The sequence below is a fragment of the Schistocerca piceifrons genome, chromosome 2 (genome assembly GCF_021461385.2).
Source record: "Schistocerca piceifrons isolate TAMUIC-IGC-003096 chromosome 2, iqSchPice1.1, whole genome shotgun sequence".
NCBI classification, from domain to species: domain Eukaryota; kingdom Metazoa; phylum Arthropoda; class Insecta; order Orthoptera; family Acrididae; genus Schistocerca; species Schistocerca piceifrons.
The window spans coordinates 2,503,533-2,524,006 of NC_060139.1; the positions used below are offsets into that span (position 1 = coordinate 2,503,533).

The following is a 20,474-nucleotide window of genomic DNA, read 5'->3' on the forward strand; positions in this document are numbered from 1 at the left end:
GTTTCTGAAAGTATTTGTATGGAGTGTAGCCATGTATGGAAGTGAAACATGGACGATAAATAGTTTGGACAAGAAGAGAATGGAAGCTTTCGAAATGTGGTGCTACAGAAGAATGCTGAAGATTAGATGGGTAGATCACATAACTAATGAGGAGGTATTGAATAGAATTGGGGAGAAGAGGAGTTTGTGGCACAACTTGACAAGAAGAAGGGAGCGGTTGGTAGGACACGTTCTGAGGCATCAAGGGATCACCAATTTAGTACTGGAGGGCAGTGTGGAGGCTAAAAATCGTAGAGGGAGACCAAGAGATGAATACACTAAACAGATTCAAAAGGATGTAGGTTGCAGTAGGTACTGGGAGATGAAGCAACTTGCACAGGATAGAGTAGCGTGGAGAGCTGCATCAAACCAGTCTCAGGACTGAAGACAACAACAACAACAATATAAAGTGAATAGTAATACAATGTTATGTTTCATAAAGTTGAAGTTGATTCGGTTAAATTTTTATGAATATTGTCTTCCGAAGTCATCCTGCACATATGGACACTGAAAGCTTGGCTTTCAACATACAGAGCCCATCAGAAGTTCCTAGGTAATAACCACAGTAGACACGTTAATGACCAGTGTCTTGAGAAGTGTGCGGAGGTCTGCTAACTCATGTCTTGCTCGACGTCAAACTACAGTAAGATTTCCACCTTAGTGTTGAAGAAAATGTCTGTCTCCTACATTTCCCCTAGCCTCAGAAAAGCTCAGCCTGAGTTTATCATGTAACCGTGTGGCCAATTTGCACTTTTAGTTTCACCGATTCAGATGGTAGCTATAAGCTGATTTTATGTTGGGCAACTCCCTCGTTTATGTCTATTTCTCTCCCCTCACGTCACGGCGCTTTCGTAGACAGCAAGTCATAAAATTTACCTACCTTACTTAACGGTTGGCTACTGACAACTGCCTCTCATTCTGTTGCATTACATTTAAAACAAAATCAGCTCTCCACCTTCACTAGCAATCTTACGAAAACTGTAGCAACACACATAGTGTGCATCTGTGTGTCAAGATGGAACACCTGCTAGCCCGTTGAACCTGCAGTAGGATGGAGAGTCGTTACGGACGTCACAGATCGACACATAATCGTCGCGAGGATAAAAGAATTTCGGTAAAATATTTTATCACGAGTCTCTTTCTAATGTTCTCCCGATCACAGAGATTTGAACTTGCTTCTTATCCCGAAGAAATGGCAAACGACGCCGTCAAGGTGCTTCACATTCTTGCTTGATTTTAAATCAGAGTAACTTCCTCCGTATTTTGCTTCTCGAGCCGTATTCATTGTTAACAAAGAGCATATCAAATCCAGACTGGAATTTTTTTTCCTTCCCTTTAAGCTATGTTGTAGTAAAGCTTCCTCACAGATTACACATGGATGACGGACGGATTTCCTTACTAACTACCCTTAATTTACATACATATATTAATTAGATATGAAGGGCTTATTTCAATAGTGGTACAAGTCCATTTTTGCTAATTCTGAGATACAGAGTCCTAAAGTTAAATGAGCGCTGAAAAATCTGCAGTTGAGATACCAGAAATATTCAAGTATATATACTATTCTCTCCCCCAGTCCTTTTCACCAGAGACAAAAAAGTGTTGCCTGTGAAAGACAGCCAGTTTTGCTCCATCCTGAATTTTCATACCAGCGCACATTTCTCTCCAGAGGGCAAGAGACACGGGGTAACACCTAAGCGGTGCATTACATGAGTGCCAACTGAGTCAGTTACGGTGGAGAGCCTGTGCGCCGACTGGAAGAGAAGGAGACAGCTACACGTAACCTGAAGCTGGCAATCGGATGACTGGGTGTGGTGTGATCAATCAGTCATTCGAGCTTTTACGATGGAAAACAAAAATCACGGTTTTATTCCTGGTCTATTACAAAGTTTTGTTCTCTCATTTACTCTCAAGTCCGTGTAAAATACTTCTTTATTTACTCGACAAAACTCAGTGCCTAGGCTAATACACAGTCGACTCACAGTGATGTGATAACCACTTATGTTCGACGTCAACGTGCAATAACCACACATAAATGACAGGTGGCTGCACTGGCAGTGGAGGGTGTTTATGGGGAACGCCGAAAAGACTGGAGTTGCCAACGTAATGTAGAAACTGAGCGATTTATCACACGTTCAAAAACGTACGATCATTGGCTTTCATCTACATCTACATTTATACTCCACAAGTAAACCAACGGTGTGTGGCGGAGGGCACATTACTTGCCACTGTCATTACCTCCCTTTCCTGTTACAGTCGCGTATGGTTCGCGGGAAGAACGACTGCCGGAAAGCCTCCGTGCGCGCTCTAATCTCTCTAATTTTACGTTCGTGATCTCCTCGGGAGGTATAAGTAGGGGGAAGCAATATATTCGATACCTCATCCAGAAATGCACCCTCTCGAAACCTGGACAGCAAGATACGCCGCGATGCAGAGTGCCTCTCTTGCAGAGTCTGCCACTTGAGTTTATTAAACATCTCCGTAACGCTATCACGCTTACCAAATAACCCTGTGACGAAACGCGCCGCTCTTCTTTGGATCTTCTCCATCTCCTCCGTCAACCCGACCTGGTACGGATCCCACACTGATGAGCAATACTCATGTATAGGTCGAACGAGTGTTTTGTAGGCCACCTCCTTTGTTGATGGACTACATTTTCTAAGTACTCTCCCAATGAATCTCAAACTGGTACCAGCCTTACCAACAATTAATTTTATATGATCATTCCACTTCAAATCGTTCCGCACGCATACTCCCAGATATTTTACAGAAGTAACTGCTACCAGTGTTTGTTCCGCTATCATATAATCATACAATAAAGGATCCTTCTTTCTATATATTCGCAATACATTACATTTGTCTATGTTAAGGGTCAGTTGCCACTCCCTGCACCAAGTGCCTATCCGCTACAGATCTTCCTGCATTTCGCTACAATTTTCTAATGCTGCAACTTCTCTGTATACTACAGCATCATCCGCGAAAAGCCGCATGGAACTTCCGACACTATCTACTAGGTCATTTATGTATATTGTGAAAAGCAATGGTCCCATAACACTCCCCTGTGGCACGCCAGAGGTTACTTTAACGTTTGTAGACGTCTCTCCATTGAGAACAACATGCTGTGTTATGTTTGCTAAAAACTCTTCAATCCAGCCACACAGCTGGTCTGATATTCCGTAGGCTCTTACTTTGTTAATCAGGCGACAGTGCGGAACTGAATCAAACGCCTTCCGGAAGTCAAGGAAAATGGCATCTACCTGGGAGCCTGTATCTAATATTTTCTGGGTCTCATGAACAAATAAAGCAGGTTGGGTCTGACACGATCGCTTTTTCCGGAATCCATGTTGATTCCTACATAGTTGATTATGGGTTTCCAGAAATGACATGACATGCGAGCAAAAAACATGTTCTAAAATTCTACAACAGATCGATGTCAGAGATATAGGCCTATAGTTTTGCGCATCTGCTCGACGACCCTTCTTGAAAACTGGGACTACCTGTGCTCTTTTCCAATCATTTTGAACCTTCCGTTCCTCTAGAGACTTGCGGTACACGGCTGTTAGAAGGGGGGCAAGTTCTTTCGCGTACTCTGTGTAGAATCGAATTGGTATCCCGTCAGGTCCAGTGGACTTTCCTCTGTTGAGTGATTCCAGTTGCTTTTCTGCTCCTTGGACATATATATCTGTGTCAGCCATTTTTTCGTTCGTGCGAGTATTTAGAGAAGGAACTGCAGTGCGGTCTTCCTCTGTGAAACAGCTTTGGTAAAAGGTGTTTAGTATTTCAGCTTTACGCGTGTCATCCTCTGTTTCAATGCCATCATCATCCCGGAGTGTCTGGATATGCTGTTTTGAGCCACTTACTGATTTAACGTAAGACCAGAACTTCCTAGGATTTTCTGTCAAGTCGGTACATAGAATTTTTCTTTCGAATTCACTGAACGCTTCACGCATAGTCCTCCTTACGCTAACTTTGACATCGTTTAGCTTCTGTTTGTCTGAGAGGTTGTGGCTGCGTTTAAATTTGCAGTGAAGGTCTCTTTGCTTTCGCAGCAGTTTCCTAACTTTGTTGTTGAACCACGGTGGGTTTTTCCCGTCCCTCACAGTTTTACTCGGCACGTACCTGTCTAAAACGCATTTTACGATTGTCTTGAACTTTTTCCATAAACACTCAACACTGTCAGTGTCGGAACAGAAATTTTCGTTTTGATTTGTTAGGTAGTCTGAAATCTGCCCCCTATTACTCTTGCTAAACAGATAAACCTTCCTCCCTTTTTTTATATTCCTATTTACTTCCATATTCAGGGATGCTGCAACGGCCTTATGATCACTGATTGCCTGTTCTGCGCGTACAGAGTAGAAAAGTGCGGGTCTAAAGGTGAAAGCATGTCCGAAACTGCTAAGTTTGTAAACTGTTTCTACACCGTCGTGGTTAAAGTATATCGTGGATGGCGAAGCGGCACCATTCAAAACCAGCGCCGAGGCAACTGGGGCACTACAGGCCATAGATTACAGGGGTGAACGATGTACAGCGTCAAAGGTCTGAAAGCAAACACGCTGCATACGTTTCGGTCTGGAAGGCCAATGGTTAAGAACAAGTGTGCGTCCGCCCTTGGGGACCGTGCCCACACCCACAAGCCAGTTTGCTTTTCCTCGGCACAATGGTCTCCATCAGCGGGACAATCCAACGCGTCACACACCTCGCAGTGCACTGCGTCGTTCAGAGAGTACCAGAATGAGTTTAATGTACTACCCTGGCCAGCAAACGTCCCGGAGTTAAACCCAATGGGCTATATGTGGGACTACTTCGATCGAGCTGTTGGCGAAATGGATCATCAACCGAAAACCCTAGCGCAGCTAGCTACAGCACTGGAGTCGGAATGTCTCCACATACCTTTCGATACCTTCCAGAACCTAAATGTCTCTCCCTCTCTCTGCACGACTCGCAGTGGTTCGGGAGGCAATATGTGATTATTCAGGCTTTTGATCGGCGGTCACAGTAACAGTATTGGACAGTGTATTAAGGCTGAAAATGGAATTTCTCAGTCCTCTTAAACTTTACGGTAATTATTTTTCAAATATTTTTTCACTTTTCGTTTCGAGATAGATCTCTTTTGTTCCCTAAACACGATTCAGAGAGTCTTGTCACAAACCACACATGTAGTTCACAGCCTTGACGGAAAGGTGCGAAACTAATACTCTAGTATTTCTATGACTGTGGGATATTTTGATCAAAATTTTATCATTGTGAAAGGTTACTGCTTACTTTGTGTGTTTTAATTACAGAAAAAGGTATATCAACAGGTAATGAATGGTGAGTGTTCATGATACCTACTAAACGTGTCTAATGAGTGGAACAGATGGGTATCGAAAGACGTGATATCCGGAGGATGAGCATATGTACCTTATCGCCATCTTTCGAATTTTGTGAAAGTTTGACATGAGAGTATCGTACCGACAGATCGCATAAGCAGTTGGCTGTAGTGCAATTATTGCAGGACGAATGAAGGCGAGATGGAGTCAGGACAATAGCGCGATACGAAGAGCAAACACGAGCCCTTCCAAGAAAATTGAACCACAATAATATCACAAGGCAAAGAGACGGATCACAACAGCTGAAATCCAAGAAAATTTTACAAACCGCCCGGAACAGATTACTGCAACCTGGGTTGAAATCTCGAGTTGCCATGTACCGTTTACAGCTGGCAACATGCCGCAGACAACAGCCTGAAATGCTGCAGAGCCAGAGTGAATTCTTCAGCGAGTCTTGCTTCTGTCCGTGGCGGTCAGATTCACGACCTGGCGACAGGTGAAGCGAAGCAGCGATTTCACAGATTCATGCCTCTCCATCTAGCCACTGGAATTGTGATATTGGGAGCTACAGGGGAAAGGAGGGTAGAGGGGGTGGGGGGGGGGGAGGAATAAATATATGGAAACACCGCGAGAAACGCGTGCTTGGGCGTAAATCCAGACGGTAGCCGAGCCTGCAGGTTGCGCTGCTGAATTTGACCACGAGCGGCTCGCGTGCCGTGTCCTCAGTGCGTCACAAGTGTCAGCTGAGGTCAGAGCAGTGTCAGCTGGTGTAGTTGTGAGAGCGTTACGTCAGAACTGAGTGAATCCGAATGTGGGCCAATTGTAGGTGCTCGTACGGTAGGCACTTCCGTAACCAAGGGAGCCTGAGTGTTTGATGTTTCAAGAGGTACCGAATCGAAGATTCACACAGCATACAGGGAAAGTGCTCAAATACCATCCACTAGCCGACCGGTGTGGCCGAGCGGTTCTAGGCGCTTCAGTCTGGAACCGCGAAACCGCTACGGTCGCAGGTTCGAATCCTTCTTCGGGCATGGATGTGTGTGATGTCCTTAGTTTAGTTAGGTTTAAGTAGTTCTCAGTTCTAGGGGACTGATGACCTCAGATGTTAAGTCCCATACTGCTAAGAGCCATTTGAACCATTTCAACCATCCGCTAAGTCAGAGCAGAGCTACATGTCGCGCTCGCAAATCCTGACAGCTCCAAAACACTGCTCCATCAGCAGTGCATTTCAAGGCGAGTTGGAACTACAAAACCAGTCATCACTGATGCATATGCTGTAAAAGGAAAGCGTGGTGCCAAAGCCATATGGACCACTGGAAGCAAGTAATTTCGTGAGGTGAGTCTTTCACTCTACTTCCAGCTACTGGCCAATGATTTGGGCAGCCATATCGCGGTATTGCATGGGCCCCGTAGTTACTCAGCAACGTCGCATTACTTGCAATGATTTTGTGACCGCTTTGTCTGATCAAGTCCATCGCATGGTACAATGTTTATTACTCCCTGGTACTCCAAGAAGTCAGGACCTCTGTTCACACAGCTCGAATCACCCAGGACTGGTTTCATGAGCACGAGGATGAACTGTTGTACACCCCATCGCCACCACAGTCACCGGATCTCAGCATTATTGAGGCTTTGTGGTCTGCTTTAGAGAAATTTGGAAATTTGTGGTAAGGCCTTATGGGACCAAACTGCTGAGGTCATCGGTCCCTAAGCCTACACGATACTTGATCTATCTCAAACTAACTTACGCTGTGGACGACACACACACCCATGCCCGAGGGAGGAGTCGAACCTCCGACGGGGGGAGCCGCCCGGGCCGTGATAAGACGCCTCAGACCGCGCGACTACCCGGCGCGGCTTTAGAGAAAACGATGCGTAATCGCTACCTACCTCCAGCGTTGTTATCTGCACTTGCCACAGTTTTTCACCAAAACCGATATTTGAAAATCGTACATGACCTGTGTTTCTCCAATCCGAAAGGACTAGAGTCTGTTTTGACCGCCAGTCGTTTTCCTACGCCGTGCTAGGCATGGTATGCCGGTGTGTTTTTGGCGATTCCGCAGTTTGTCCACCCCTGTAGTTGGTACAACAGCACTGATTTGGTAATTGTTGAACGGAGGCTGAATAGTAACCTATGCTGCGACAGCCTTCATGACCAGTGGATCAACTGGCTTATCCCAGCATGATAATGGAAGCTCCCAAACTCTTTTCTCACCAAATGCAGTATACCTGGAGCAATGAATGGATGCTTGACTGGCTTGCCCAGTCCCCCAATTTGTCTGGGATGAGATGGGAAGACCATCCACTAGCGAGAAACCTTGATGAATTGACACACTAAGTGTTCGATCATGGCAAGAAATTCCTCAAGACGAGGTTCGGAAGCTATTTGCCTTAGTGCCCCAATGAAGAAAAGAGTGGAGGGGGGGGGGGAGGGGTCACAACTCATTCTGATGTTCGTGATGGACATCAGTTCCAAATGGAATGAAAGGTTAAACACAAGTTATGTGATGAAAATCTCACAAACGACTGATAATTCATGGTATAAAACTTCCCGTTTCCATTACTGTATAATGTCATAGAAACATTAAGTAATAGAAACTGAAATACGTAAATTAGTGTGACATCTTCATTGTCATCTGTTACGTCCCTAGATAGTATCCCCAGCAGAAGCTAAAAATTTGTCTAATTTTTTCCTTGGCAGCTTCCGGAAGCTGAACTGCCTGTGTCAATGAGGGATACACTGTCAGCTAGGGGGAAATACCGAGCAAGTTGTGGCAGACACAGAAGCTATTGCAGCACATGGGAATGACCAAGTACTCAAGTCTCCATGCGAAGCATAATGACATCTAGTGATACCATCATATTAGTGACAAAGCAGAGTGTGTAAGGAGGCGTACATGCAACGCAACAATAAGTGTTCAGGTGTCGAACCAGCAGAAAATAGCCTTTGTAAGGCGAAGTTGCGAAAGTCCGGATTCACTAGCAGAGCTTACAGTGAGGAAAAACCAGGGCACATGACATCATTGCCATCCCCATTGCTGCAGAGCACACGCGAACATAAATACCCTACCCATCTTACCTAATGTCTGACTGCCGACTGTCCGGTGTGCAGTCTCAGTCCTTGTGTCAAGCTGCAGCTATCCACTGAGAGGAAAGGCTACGGAGGTCGACCTTCGGCGTGTCTAGCTGTCTTCGATCGTCTGTGGAGCCGCGAGTCCAGCTGGAAGGATGCTTCTGCTGCCAGACGCACTCACAACGTACTGGCCACTGCAGCTGGGGCCCAGAGGCCACTGTCACCCTGCAAGCCCGCTCGACGCGCCTCACCAGGACGCTGTCCGCCATCCACTTCCATCTGAGAGGGCCACCGCTGCCGCTCGTCCCGTTCCCGAGGCTAACACCGACTTGCCTGCTCCTGTCTCCTAAATGGGGGCTAAGCGCTGACCCCTGTGAGTGAGCGAGTACTTCAGATGGACCTGGGGACGTGACTACGTACCGATCTCGAAAGTAATGTGTTGACGTCAAAAACTTGCAGTCACGAGAGTTTTGGGCCGCTAGAGCTGGAGGCCGCCGACGTCCACGGGTCGAACAATTTGAGCAACACTCAACGTCGAAGAATAGCGTACCTCTGGATCGTCGCGCAAGCCAAAGCACGACGTGATGGGCTCTTCACGCAGGAAGACGTCGGCCATGAGGCGCACGGCCTCCTCGTGGCGGTCGCCGGGCAGCTCCTGGACGAGGTAGGCGGGCAGTGCGTCTCCTCCGGCGCCTTCCAGCGGCCGCCGGCCCACGTGCCGCTGCACGACGCTCGGGAAGGGCACCGACTCGGGCCGCGCCCACGGCGCCACCTCCGACATCGTGTTGCCACCTGCCAGTAATATAAAATACGCTGATGGCCATTAAAATTACAGCATCGTGAAGGAAGCAAGTATGGAATGTCAAACTGGCACCAACTGACTAACTGCTTCATCGCAAAAATAGGTAGGTGTAATGCCGTTTACGTTATGTGTAAGAGAAAGGTTTACACAAGTTCGTCAGAATATTATGATATGCCTCTGTGGGAAGAAGAAATATCTCGCAACATGTATCGGAATTCGAAAGTGGAAGGATAGTGGGCTACAGAGACTCTAGTTTATCGTTTCACAATACTGCTGCTCGCGTTGGTCGCTATTGGCCCCTTCACACTCACGAAGTTGTCCGGCCGACCGATGAACGCACCAATTTCGTGGCAGCCTACACACGTCCTGATCGACTGCACTCACAGATTACAGCGCCTACCTGTTGTTGTGATTTGTTTATCTGAAGTTCATTGAGTCTGTGTTTTACGAGATTATCTTTTGTTTTGCACATAACAAAAACTGGGGCTTGACCTGGCTGTTTCAGAGTTAACAACGCAAAAAAAAAAGGCCGAGAGAAAGCTGTGGCCAAAGAAATGGCTGATGCAAAGAAATTCAGCCGCGCTCTGTTACTTAAGGAGGTGGGAGACATTGACTTCCGTGATTACGTAATAATAGATTAAACATGCATTTCAGAGTTGCTGAACATCGTCAAAGAATTCTTAACGAAAAAGAATACAATCCTGAGAGAGGCTTTAATCTGCGAGGAGAGGATGTTTGCTACTTCACGGTTCCTAGCCATTGACGGAAGTTCAGAGGACCCCAAATTCGTCCTCTCGTATCCCCACAATGTCCGCCTCCGTAGCGTAGCGGTAGCGTTACCGGCAACCACGCAGGGGGCCGGGGTTCGATTCCCGGCAGGGGACTGGGTGTTGTGTGTCCTTCATCATCACTCACTCGCAAGTCGCCGATGTGGCGTCACCTAAAAAGGACTTGCAATACGGCGGCTCAACTCCCCCGAATGGGGCCTCCCGGCCAACAGTGCCATGCGATCATTTCCATCTCCACAGTCATTGTCTATAATAATTCCTAAAACGTGCAACGTGATTTATAGTTACCTGAAGAAATACGTCATGGTCAAGCAAAATAAATAAAACAAAAGTTGTGTATGTAAACTTTATTAATTTATTTGTGTATCTAGTATAAAACGGGAGCCGGCCGGAGTGGCCGCGCGGTTAAAGGCGCTACAGTCTGGAACCGCACGACCGCTACGGTCGCCAAGTTCGAATCCTACTCGGGCATGGATGTGTGTGATGTCCTTAGGTTAGTTAGGTTTAAGTAGTTCTAAGTTCTAGGGGACTGATGAGCTCAGATGTTAAGTTCCGTAGTGCTCAGAGCCATTTGAACCATTTTGCACATTAACGATTATGGATAAATTAAAAAAATTTCGTGCACCTCTATTCCTGTACTCCTCACACGACATGTCACTCAAACATTTCTAGTCTTTAAATTTCTTCAGTACCTCTGTCAAAGTTCCGCCCGCCGCACACTCTGCACAGTAAGGTCCGAAAGCCCCGGCACTCCTCCCTCTTTTGGTCACGATGTATACTCCTTATACTCCTTATGTCTTTCTTTTCTTTTCAGATGGCGGGCTCAAGTACCTACAGTGTGCGAGAACGTCTTCCTGCAACTGCATGGGCTTATGAACGTGCACACAGCTTGAGAACTATTAGAAATGTGCAACAGGATTTTGCTGCACGATTCCGTAAAGAAGCTCCACCAAAGCGAACGATACTGCGATGCCAACAGAAACTCTTCAGAACTGAATCTACTAGGATCACTTTTTAAGTAAGAACCAATAGCGGCGCATCCTGTCCCGTGATGTCCGTTCACGGACGGGCACTCTTGGCCAGTCTCTCACTAAATTAAATTAAAATTATTTATTAATACCTCCAGCTGCTGACGGGCGTTGATATATATCAACAGGGACAGGTGAAAATGTGTGCCCCGACCGGGACTCGAATGCGGGATCTCCTCCTTACATGGCAGACGCTCTAGCCATCTGAGCCACCGAGGGCACAGAGGATAGGGCGACTGCAGGGACTATCTCGCGCATGCCTCCCGCGAGACCCACATTCTCACCTTATATGTCCACACAGTACATTCGTAGTGCCCCATCCAACACTCTCATTACTCGTGGAAGACATTCCCATAAGAGTTCGGGTAATATGTGTGCATCAGCACAGAAGAGGTATTGCCAGAACGATATACTTATATGGATATGGTGTCTGTTCTTTCGGACATGTTCGAAAGAACAGACACCATATCCATATAAGCATATAGTCTCTCACTAGGCCGGCATTACGTTTCACGTCTCTGCCGGTGTTGGTTGTACGCTTATACTGCCCCGCCTGTCGCCATGCCCATTCACGGGCAGCTTGTTGAAGTTTATGGTGCAGGTGAAATGAGTGATGGAAATGTGCGTAAATGGTGTGGGTTGCTTTATGAAGGAAGGGCAAATGTTCATGATGTAGAACGATCTGGTCGGCCTACTGTTATGAATTAAGACTTGACACGAAAACTTGACGGGGCAATTCATCAGAACAGGAGCTTCACTGTCGACGAGCTGTATCAGAAATTTCCACAAGTTTCAAAATCATTATTATTTCACAATTTCACTACAAAATAGTGTGTGCGAGATAGATGCCGAAAATGTTGATAGAAGAACACAAAACAAAGTGAATAACACATTGTTTGTCCGTTTTGGAGCGCTATCACAAGGATGGTGACGAGTTCTTGCGTCACATTGCGACCGGCGGTGAAACGTGGATTGCACGCTACACTCTAGTGAGTAAACGTCAATCGAGTGATCATCATTCAAACTCCCCGACAAAATCAAGAAAATTAAACAAGAACCTTCAACAAGGAAAATCGTGGACGGTGTTTTGGGACCGGAAAGGCATTCTTTTGTTATACCTTTTTTTTGCCAAGAGGAATGACAATAAATGCTGAGAGGTACGGTGGAACACTATCAAAGCTTAGGCGCGCCATTCAGAATCGGCGGCGGGACTGCTCTCCAGCTGCGTCGTCCTGCTCCACAATTCCCGGCCTCCGGTTGCGGCGAGGACAGAGACGCAACTGCACAAGTTTCATTGGGAATTACTGCATCATCCGCCATACAGCCCTGACTTAGAATCAGCAGAGTTTTATCTGTTTCCAAAACTGAGGGGATTTCTTGGTGAAATGCGGACGGGGAAGGGCGACATGTTGGAAGAAAATGTTACTAACTGGTTTAACGGTCAGGCGGCAGTGTTCTTGTTGTGTCGGTAGCTGGGCCGACACCGTGAAGTTGATGGCTGAAAAGGCAATCTAGACTAACACGGTAGCCGATAGGGCACGCACGGCTAAAGCAGACGGGCGTGAAGTCTGGAACATGAGAACTTATAAATGAATAAGAAGAAAAGTATGTAGATGCTTATTACTTATCTTTTAATTGTTCTTTGGAATACATCTCTCTTGAATACTCGTAAGCTATAGGCACTGATACAAATGGCGCCTTACTAGTTCGTTGCCATTAACTTAGCTGATGGCTATTCTGTCTCTCGGCTAATGAGAGAAAGGCTTCGTACAACTGGGCGGTAGCTAGGTTCTCGTACAACTGGGCGGTAGCTAGGTTCTCGTACAACTGGGGCTCGAGTCCTCTCTCGTATCACGAGACCTGCCTTGGTGGTGGCGCTAGGTCTGCGATCACAGTGGCGACACGCGGGTCCGACATGTACTACATGGACCGCGGCCGATTTAAGCTACCACCTAGCAAGTGTGGTGTCTGGCGGTGACACCACATTCCTCCCCCGCAAATCGGCGAACGGTCGTGAGATAAGGCTTCCGCCCGCCGTGGGGAGGACCACATGTTGACGTATGCGATGAGGTGGGGAGCCTAACAACAGGCGAGGCTGTGCCACCCGCACCCGGCCATCCGGTCCGAGGGGAGCTAGGAAACGCCTGCAAAACTAGTCCAGGGTGCACGTCAACATGCGGTGTATGCGCCCGTAATAAGACAGGAGGGACCGAAGGGTCGATTTCCATGGCGTCGGGGTAGCCGACGCGCGATGACGTCATGTGGTCCGGAGCGGGCGGGAGTTCCATGGCGGAGGACAGCTGGTCACGGGAAGCGATCGGCGGCGCGTGACCCTGGGAGGCGCTTGGCGGCTGCAGCGAAGCGTCTAATGCTGGCGGCGCCGGCGGGAGAACAAGCGGCGGCGGCGGCGGCGGCGGCTGCTGCTGCTGCTGCGGCGGCGGCGGCGCGTCGCCATGGGGCAAAATGGAAGGCATCGTCGGTAACACCTGGGGATGAGGCGAGCCAGTAGATGGGTCCCCAGGGCGCTGAGCGGACGGCACCGTCGCTGAAAGCAGACGGGGAGCGGCAGAACCCGAGCGACGACAGAGGCGCAGCTGATTGAGATGCCGACGCACCTCACCAGAGGCCCCCAAAACCAAATACATCACGCGGCCGAGGCAGCTAAGAATGCGCCCTGCGAGCCAACGCCGTGAACCTCGATAGTTGCGATAAAATACAACGTCGCCTGGAGCAAAAGCAGGAGTCTGCCGCTGCACAGGAAACTGATGCGGCGGATGCAGCAAAGACATCAAGGTGCGATGAGGACGACCGTGGAGCAACTCAGCCGGCGAGCGACCATCTCGGGGCTGAGAGCGATACGAAGACAAAAAGAGCAACAATGCGTCCTCCCGAGAATGCGACTCTTTCAATTTCAACATCTGTGACTTGAAAGTCCGGACCAAACGTTCAGCGGCACCGTTGGACTGAGGCGAAAACGGCGCGGATGTCAGATGTTGAATACCATTGGCCTGGCAGAATGACTGAAATTCTGTGGACATGAATTGTGGGCCATTGTCGGAAACAATAGTCTGCGGAAGACCTTCAATGCAAAAGATAGCAGACAACGCTTGGATGGTGGCGGAGGACGTCGTAGAAGACATCCGGACAACAAAAGGAAAAGTACTGAAGGCGTCGACCAGAACCAACCATCGAGCATTCCAGATTGGACCAGCAAAATCAATGTGCAAGCGTTGCCAAGGGGAAGTGGCTTTTGGCCACGCAAAGGCTTTCCGCGGCGGTGCGGATTGTTGTTCGGCACACGCCGGGCACGAAGAACACATATTCGTAATCGCAGCATCGATTCCGAACCAAGTACAGTGCTGACGAGCAAGTTGTTTCGTTCGCACTATACCCCAATGTCCTTGGTGAAGAAGCCGTAAAACAGAGGACTGTAACGAACGTGGGACCACGACTCTGGACTGATCATTATCAGAACGCAACAACAAAACACCACGTCGAACAAAAAGTCTCTCCTTGTGAGCAAAAAATCGGCGAACCAACGGATCCTCGATCCGAGACTTTGACAAAGGCCATTGCGTAGCAACAAAACGTAAAACAGTAGCAAGGACAGGGTCAGCAGCTGTGGCTGTAGCGACACGACGAAAATCAATCGGAAACGATTCGACCACTTCATCGGTTTCCGAATCAATGAACATGCAAGCAAGTTCGGAAGAATCGAATGCTTTATCCTCAGCAACAGGCAAACGGGACAACGCATCGGCGTTTCCGTGCTTAGCAGTGGACCGATACAAGATATCGTAGCGGTACTGCGAGAGGAAAATAGACCAGCGAATGAATTTCGGCGCTGTACGTGGAGGTACAGGCTTGGTCGGATGAAAAAGCGATGTCAAAGGTTTGTGGTCTGTGATGATGGTAAAGTGACGACCATACAAGAAATCATGGAACTTAGTAACACCAAACACGAGAGCCAAAGCTTCTTTCTCTATCTGTGAAGAATTTCTTTGCGCAGACGAGAGCAATGTGGACGCAAAGGCAATAGGGCGATCATGGGAGCCAACTTTGTGCGCAAGCACAGCACCGATCCCGAAATCCGATGCATCTACCATCAACAAAAGGGGTTGCTGGGGATCGAATGGCGTAAGGCAAGTATTAGAAAGCAACGCCGATTTCAACTGGCGAAAGGCGCGTTCGCATTCCGTCGTCCAGACGAACGGAACACCTTTACGGCGTAAGCGTTGAAGCGGAGCTGAAATGAAAGAGGCATTGCGCACATTCACTCACACCTTGTGATTCGACATTGTTCAATGTTCTTGCGACCTCCTGACGCAATGCGTGGGGAACATTGCGCGCCCTGAAAAATTTCGGTTGCGCGTTTACCTTCAGTTCTAAATGTGCTTCATAGTTTTTAGCGCAACCTAAGCCCGGTGCAAAAATGTCTGCAAATTCGTCACACAGCCGAGAAACACTGTCCGTAGGCACAGTCTGATTCACTGATAGCACCTGATTTACAATAGACATGTTAAACAACGTAAATAAATCTAGACCAAACAAGTTCACTGCAGAAGAAGAACGAAGAACGTAAAATGACACAAGTTTTGTTTGTCCCTTGTATGTTGCAAGAAGGCTGCACTGTCCTAACACAGGAATTTTCTGTCCGGAATATGTAGTTAGCTTAACATTTGCGGAACGCAACGGAGGTTTGCCCAGTTGTTTGTACGTGTCGTGATTGAGCAATGAAACTGCAGCTCCGGTATCGAGCTGGAATGGTATCACTTGGCCGTCAAAGTCTAAGTCCACAAAAAGTTTATTGTTCTGCTGACGACAAGAGCGACTGTTTTGTGCAATTGGAACAGACACTGGTACAGAATCACTTGCTAATTGACGTGATTTCCGGCGACGTCGACGCACAGTTTTTGTGGGACGATCACAGTCACTGTTAGAGAAAGTGTCACTGGACGAAGCGGAATTAACGACATGAATGTCCATAGGCGAAGGTCCACGAGCCTGAGTGTCCTTGGTTCGATTCCGGCGCGAAGCAAAGGGCCTGGAATGATTGTGAGTGTCTGATCTGAGCTTTTTCTGGCAAACACTTTGAACATGTTCTTTCTTATTGCAGAAAAAGCAAATAGCTTGGCGTGACGGGCAATGTTCACGCGAATGTCTAGTAGCACACCGCGGGCATGATTTCACTACATTTGCGGGCTGGTGCGGCACACCTGGCTTAGCACGCGGCGGTCGCTGTGTCGACGTGCGCAAGGCCCGGTTACCGGGCCGCGCATCGCGTCCAGCGGGCCGGTTAATGTTACACACGGCTGGCGAAGTTTCAAAAGATTCCTGAGCACAGTCAAGTGTGTCCTGTCTATCCAATATGTCTATCACTTGTTGAAGGGAGGGATTAACTAGTTTCAAAATTTGCTCCCGTATGCGAACATCAGAAACGTTCTGTGCAATTGCATCACGCACCATTGTATCTGAATAAGAAAGACCACAGTCACATTCAAAGGCACAGTCCCTAGTAAGTCCTTGCAATGTTGCTACCCACTCCCTATTAGTTTGACCGGCCGTACGTTTTGTACGAAAGAACGTATACCGTTTTGCAACCACATTAACTGTGTCTTTGAAATAGGCATCTAATGCAGACAAAATTTCCTCGTAGGACAGAGTTGCTACGTCTCGTCGGGGAAACAATTTCACTATCACACGGTATGTGGACACACCGACACAAGAAAGCAAAAACGGCTGCCGCTCTTTACCTTGAATTCTGTAGGCTGCTAGATGAAAGTTGAACTGGCGAGACCACTCGTGCCAGGTCTCATCGGCTGCCACGTATGGTCGAAAGGGAGGTGCAACAGCGTTTAGTGGCAGCGGTAGCGAAGAAGCGGCGGCGGCCGCATCGGTGTGCAGCGCACGTTGACCCTGGACGAGCTGTCCAAGGGCATCCAATAACGCCTGCGTCTGCTGATTCTGCAAGCGATAAAATTCGGCTAGTACATCTGGAGAATGTGGCGAAGCCATGACACAATTAAATGTAAGCAATCAGAAAACACTTTAAATCGTCGCCAATGTTACAAATGAAGTAATACAAACTCTTTTGCTCGTCGCCAATAAATGTTGTGTCGGTAGCTGGGCCGACACCGTGAAGTTGATGGCTGAAAAGGCAATCTAGACTAACACGGTAGCCGATAGGGCACGCACGGCTAAAGCAGACGGGCGTGAAGTCTGGAACATGAGAACTTATAAATGAATAAGAAGAAAAGTATGTAGATGCTTATTACTTATCTTTTAATTGTTCTTTGGAATACATCTCTCTTGAATACTCGTAAGCTATAGGCACTGATACAAATGGCGCCTTACTAGTTCGTTGCCATTAACTTAGCTGATGGCTATTCTGTCTCTCGGCTAATGAGAGAAAGGCTTCGTACAACTGGGCGGTAGCTAGGTTCTCGTACAACTGGGGCTCGAGTCCTCTCTCGTATCACGAGACCTGCCTTGGTGGTGGCGCTAGGTCTGCGATCACAGTGGCGACACGCGGGTCCGACATGTACTACATGGACCGCGGCCGATTTAAGCTACCACCTAGCAAGTGTGGTGTCTGGCGGTGACACCACAGTTCTTTGATGCTGGCATCTAGAAGCTGGAGCCACGAGTTGACAAATCTTTAAATGTTCACGGTGAGCATGTCGAAAAGTGAAAAAATGTGCATATTATACCTTGTGATACAATTTATTTTCACAAATAAGGTTTCTCTCACTAAATTACAAATCAGGGAAAGAGGACAGATCGACCATCAACACGACAGTAGAAACGTGCAGCAGTGGCAGATTCTTTGACCAGATCTCCCATAAAATCATTGCGGAAAAGATTTGCTGAACTTGGAATTCCATAAACACTATGCTGACACACATGAAAGAAGATCTGGAATGAAAATCTTTCAGGTCAAAATTCGTACATGAGTTAAGGACGAGGACACGCGGCGAAAGTATGAAGCTTGCTCAAGTTCTCTCGAAGTGTTAGTGACACTCACAAAGAGAGGCATGGTTTTCTTCTCAGACGACTGTGCAATTTACCAGTCCTGTCAGAACAGAGGCATTCTTTCTGAAGAAAGGAAAATCCATATTATTATCTAGAGTTAGAGAGTAATCTGCCACATGTCATGAATTGGCCTGCAATTTCCAGTAGGCACCTCATAGGTCAATAGTAGTAGAACTACCTTCGTACAGGAACACTCTGCATTGTTGCCAAATTTATTCAAGATGGCGGCGATGACGTCATCCAAGATGGCCGTGTGTAGACTTGGCAACAGTGCATGACGTCATTAAAGACGGCAGATTTTGGTGGGAAAATAGGGCAATTCGTCTATGTCCACTAACCTAACCCCTAAAAAAATGGTGGGAAATTTGATTTTTGGCGGGAAAATAAGTCAATTGTAGTATGTCCACTAACCTAACCATCCAGCAAAATTTGGCGCCAAATTCAAATTCCAACACGATAATGGCTGCAAAAACCGTACTTGTCTTTATTATTATAATCCATTATCATTTATTACCATTCATTATCATTTATTATAATTCATTATCATTTATTATTATTTATTATTACTATTATTTATCATTATTGGCCGTCCTCCACTAGAAAATAGCGCCAAATTCAAATTCCAACACGATAATGGCTACAAAAACCTTACTTGTCTTTATTATTATTCACTATCATTTATTATCATTCAATATCGTTCGTTATTATTAATTTTTATTATTATTATTATTATTATTATTATTATTATTGACCTACCTCCGCTAGAACATTGCGCCAAATTCAAATTCCAGCACGATAATGTCTCGAAAACTGTACTTCTATTTATTATTATTATCATTTATTATTTATTCAAGATGTCCGATTTCGGTGGGAAGAAAGTCATTTGCGTTACATCTAAAACAAAAATCTGTCAAGTTCCAACACCATAATCGATCACACGTACATAATAGTCCACATGCTACGAACTTTGACTGTCACTCATCTTTTTTCACTGCTAACCTATCAAAATCGTGTCAAATAATACACTGCACTTGTGCTAACATAATTCACGTCCTCTGATTTAGCAAGGAAAAAGGACTGAAGTGTTTATTTCAAGCAGTACAGTCACCACTTGTTCTCAAACTGACTCAGTACACATCCTCGAGATCGCAGCAACACCCAGTGCACTCGCCACTAGGTCCAGGCTCCAACTGACTTAGTTCAAATCGTCGCCAGCAGAGGAGGCTAACCCTGGCGCCACCAGTCAGTGGTAGCCCGCCACTGGTCCAGTGGCCGCCCGGACTGTGCTAGTTGCTGGACCCTGTAAACATGTTTCCGCCGGACACACTGGAACCCGCCGACGCCGACATCACACACACAACCGCCCTTCCGTCCACGATCCACCGTGTGGTCGACATAGAATGCACTGCTACACTTTTGGCACCAAATTTGTTTTGCTGGACAGGTTGGTACCTGTCCATGCCTACCTCACGACGGTCGGTCAGCCGCTCGGACCATTAAACATGTTTTGCTCGGTCGAATCTGCCAATTGTGATGTCACAACCATTGGTTAGCAATTCACCACGTGGTTTTGTGGCGGACAAAGAATACGCTTTGCGCCAAAGTTGTTTGCTGGAGAGTGGAATCTGCCCTGGCGTCACACAACCGCTGGTCCATCATGTGGCGTGCTCGACAAAGAATGCTCTCGCTAAGTTAACTGGCACAAAATTGTCTGCTCTCTCTCTCTCTCTCTCTCTCTCTGTCGCGCGCGCGTTATAACTGGACACGTGCCGCCGCCCCGCGGGTGTCCGACCACTTACATTACACAGCCTCGATCGCTGCCTCTATACACGCGCCGGTCATAGTCTTCTGTAAATATGCTAACACCCACATCAGACATCTAAGCTATCAATTGCCTAAGTACTTAATTTCATTTCAATTTTAATCATATTAAATACACTCCCGGAAATTGAAATAAGAACACCATGAATTCATTGTCCCAGGAAGGGGAAACTTTATTGACACATTCCTGGGGTCAGATACATCACATGATCACACTGACAGAACCACAGGCACATAGACACAGGCAACAGAGCATGCACAATGTCGGCACTAGTACTGTGTATATCCACTTTTCGCAGCAATGCAGGCTGCTATTCTCCCATGGAGACGATCGTAGAGATGCTGGATGTAGTCCTGTGGAACGGCTTGCCATGCCATTTCCACCTGGCGCCTCAGTTGGACCAGCGTTCGTGCTGGACGTGCAGACAGCGTGAGACGACGCTTCATCCACTCCCAAACATGCTCAATGGGGGACAGATCCGGAGATCTTGCTGGCCAGGGTAGTTGACTTACACCTTCTAGAGCACGTTGGGTGGCACGGGATACATGCGGACGTGCATTGTCCTGTTGGAACAGCAAGTT

At 47.2% G+C, this 20,474-nt stretch overlaps 1 protein-coding gene across 1 annotated transcript in view; it reads right to left on the reverse strand.

The window, feature by feature from the left end:
• Window positions 1-20,474, reverse strand: part of LOC124777736 — a 102,243-nt gene that overhangs the window by 40,092 nt on the left and 41,677 nt on the right. Inside the window, exon 2 of the mRNA XM_047253235.1 lies at window positions 8,972-9,213. Coding sequence (XP_047109191.1) covers window positions 8,972-9,202 — 231 coding nt within the window. The 5' untranslated portion in view covers window positions 9,203-9,213. The remainder of the gene's footprint in view (window positions 1-8,971; window positions 9,214-20,474) is intronic.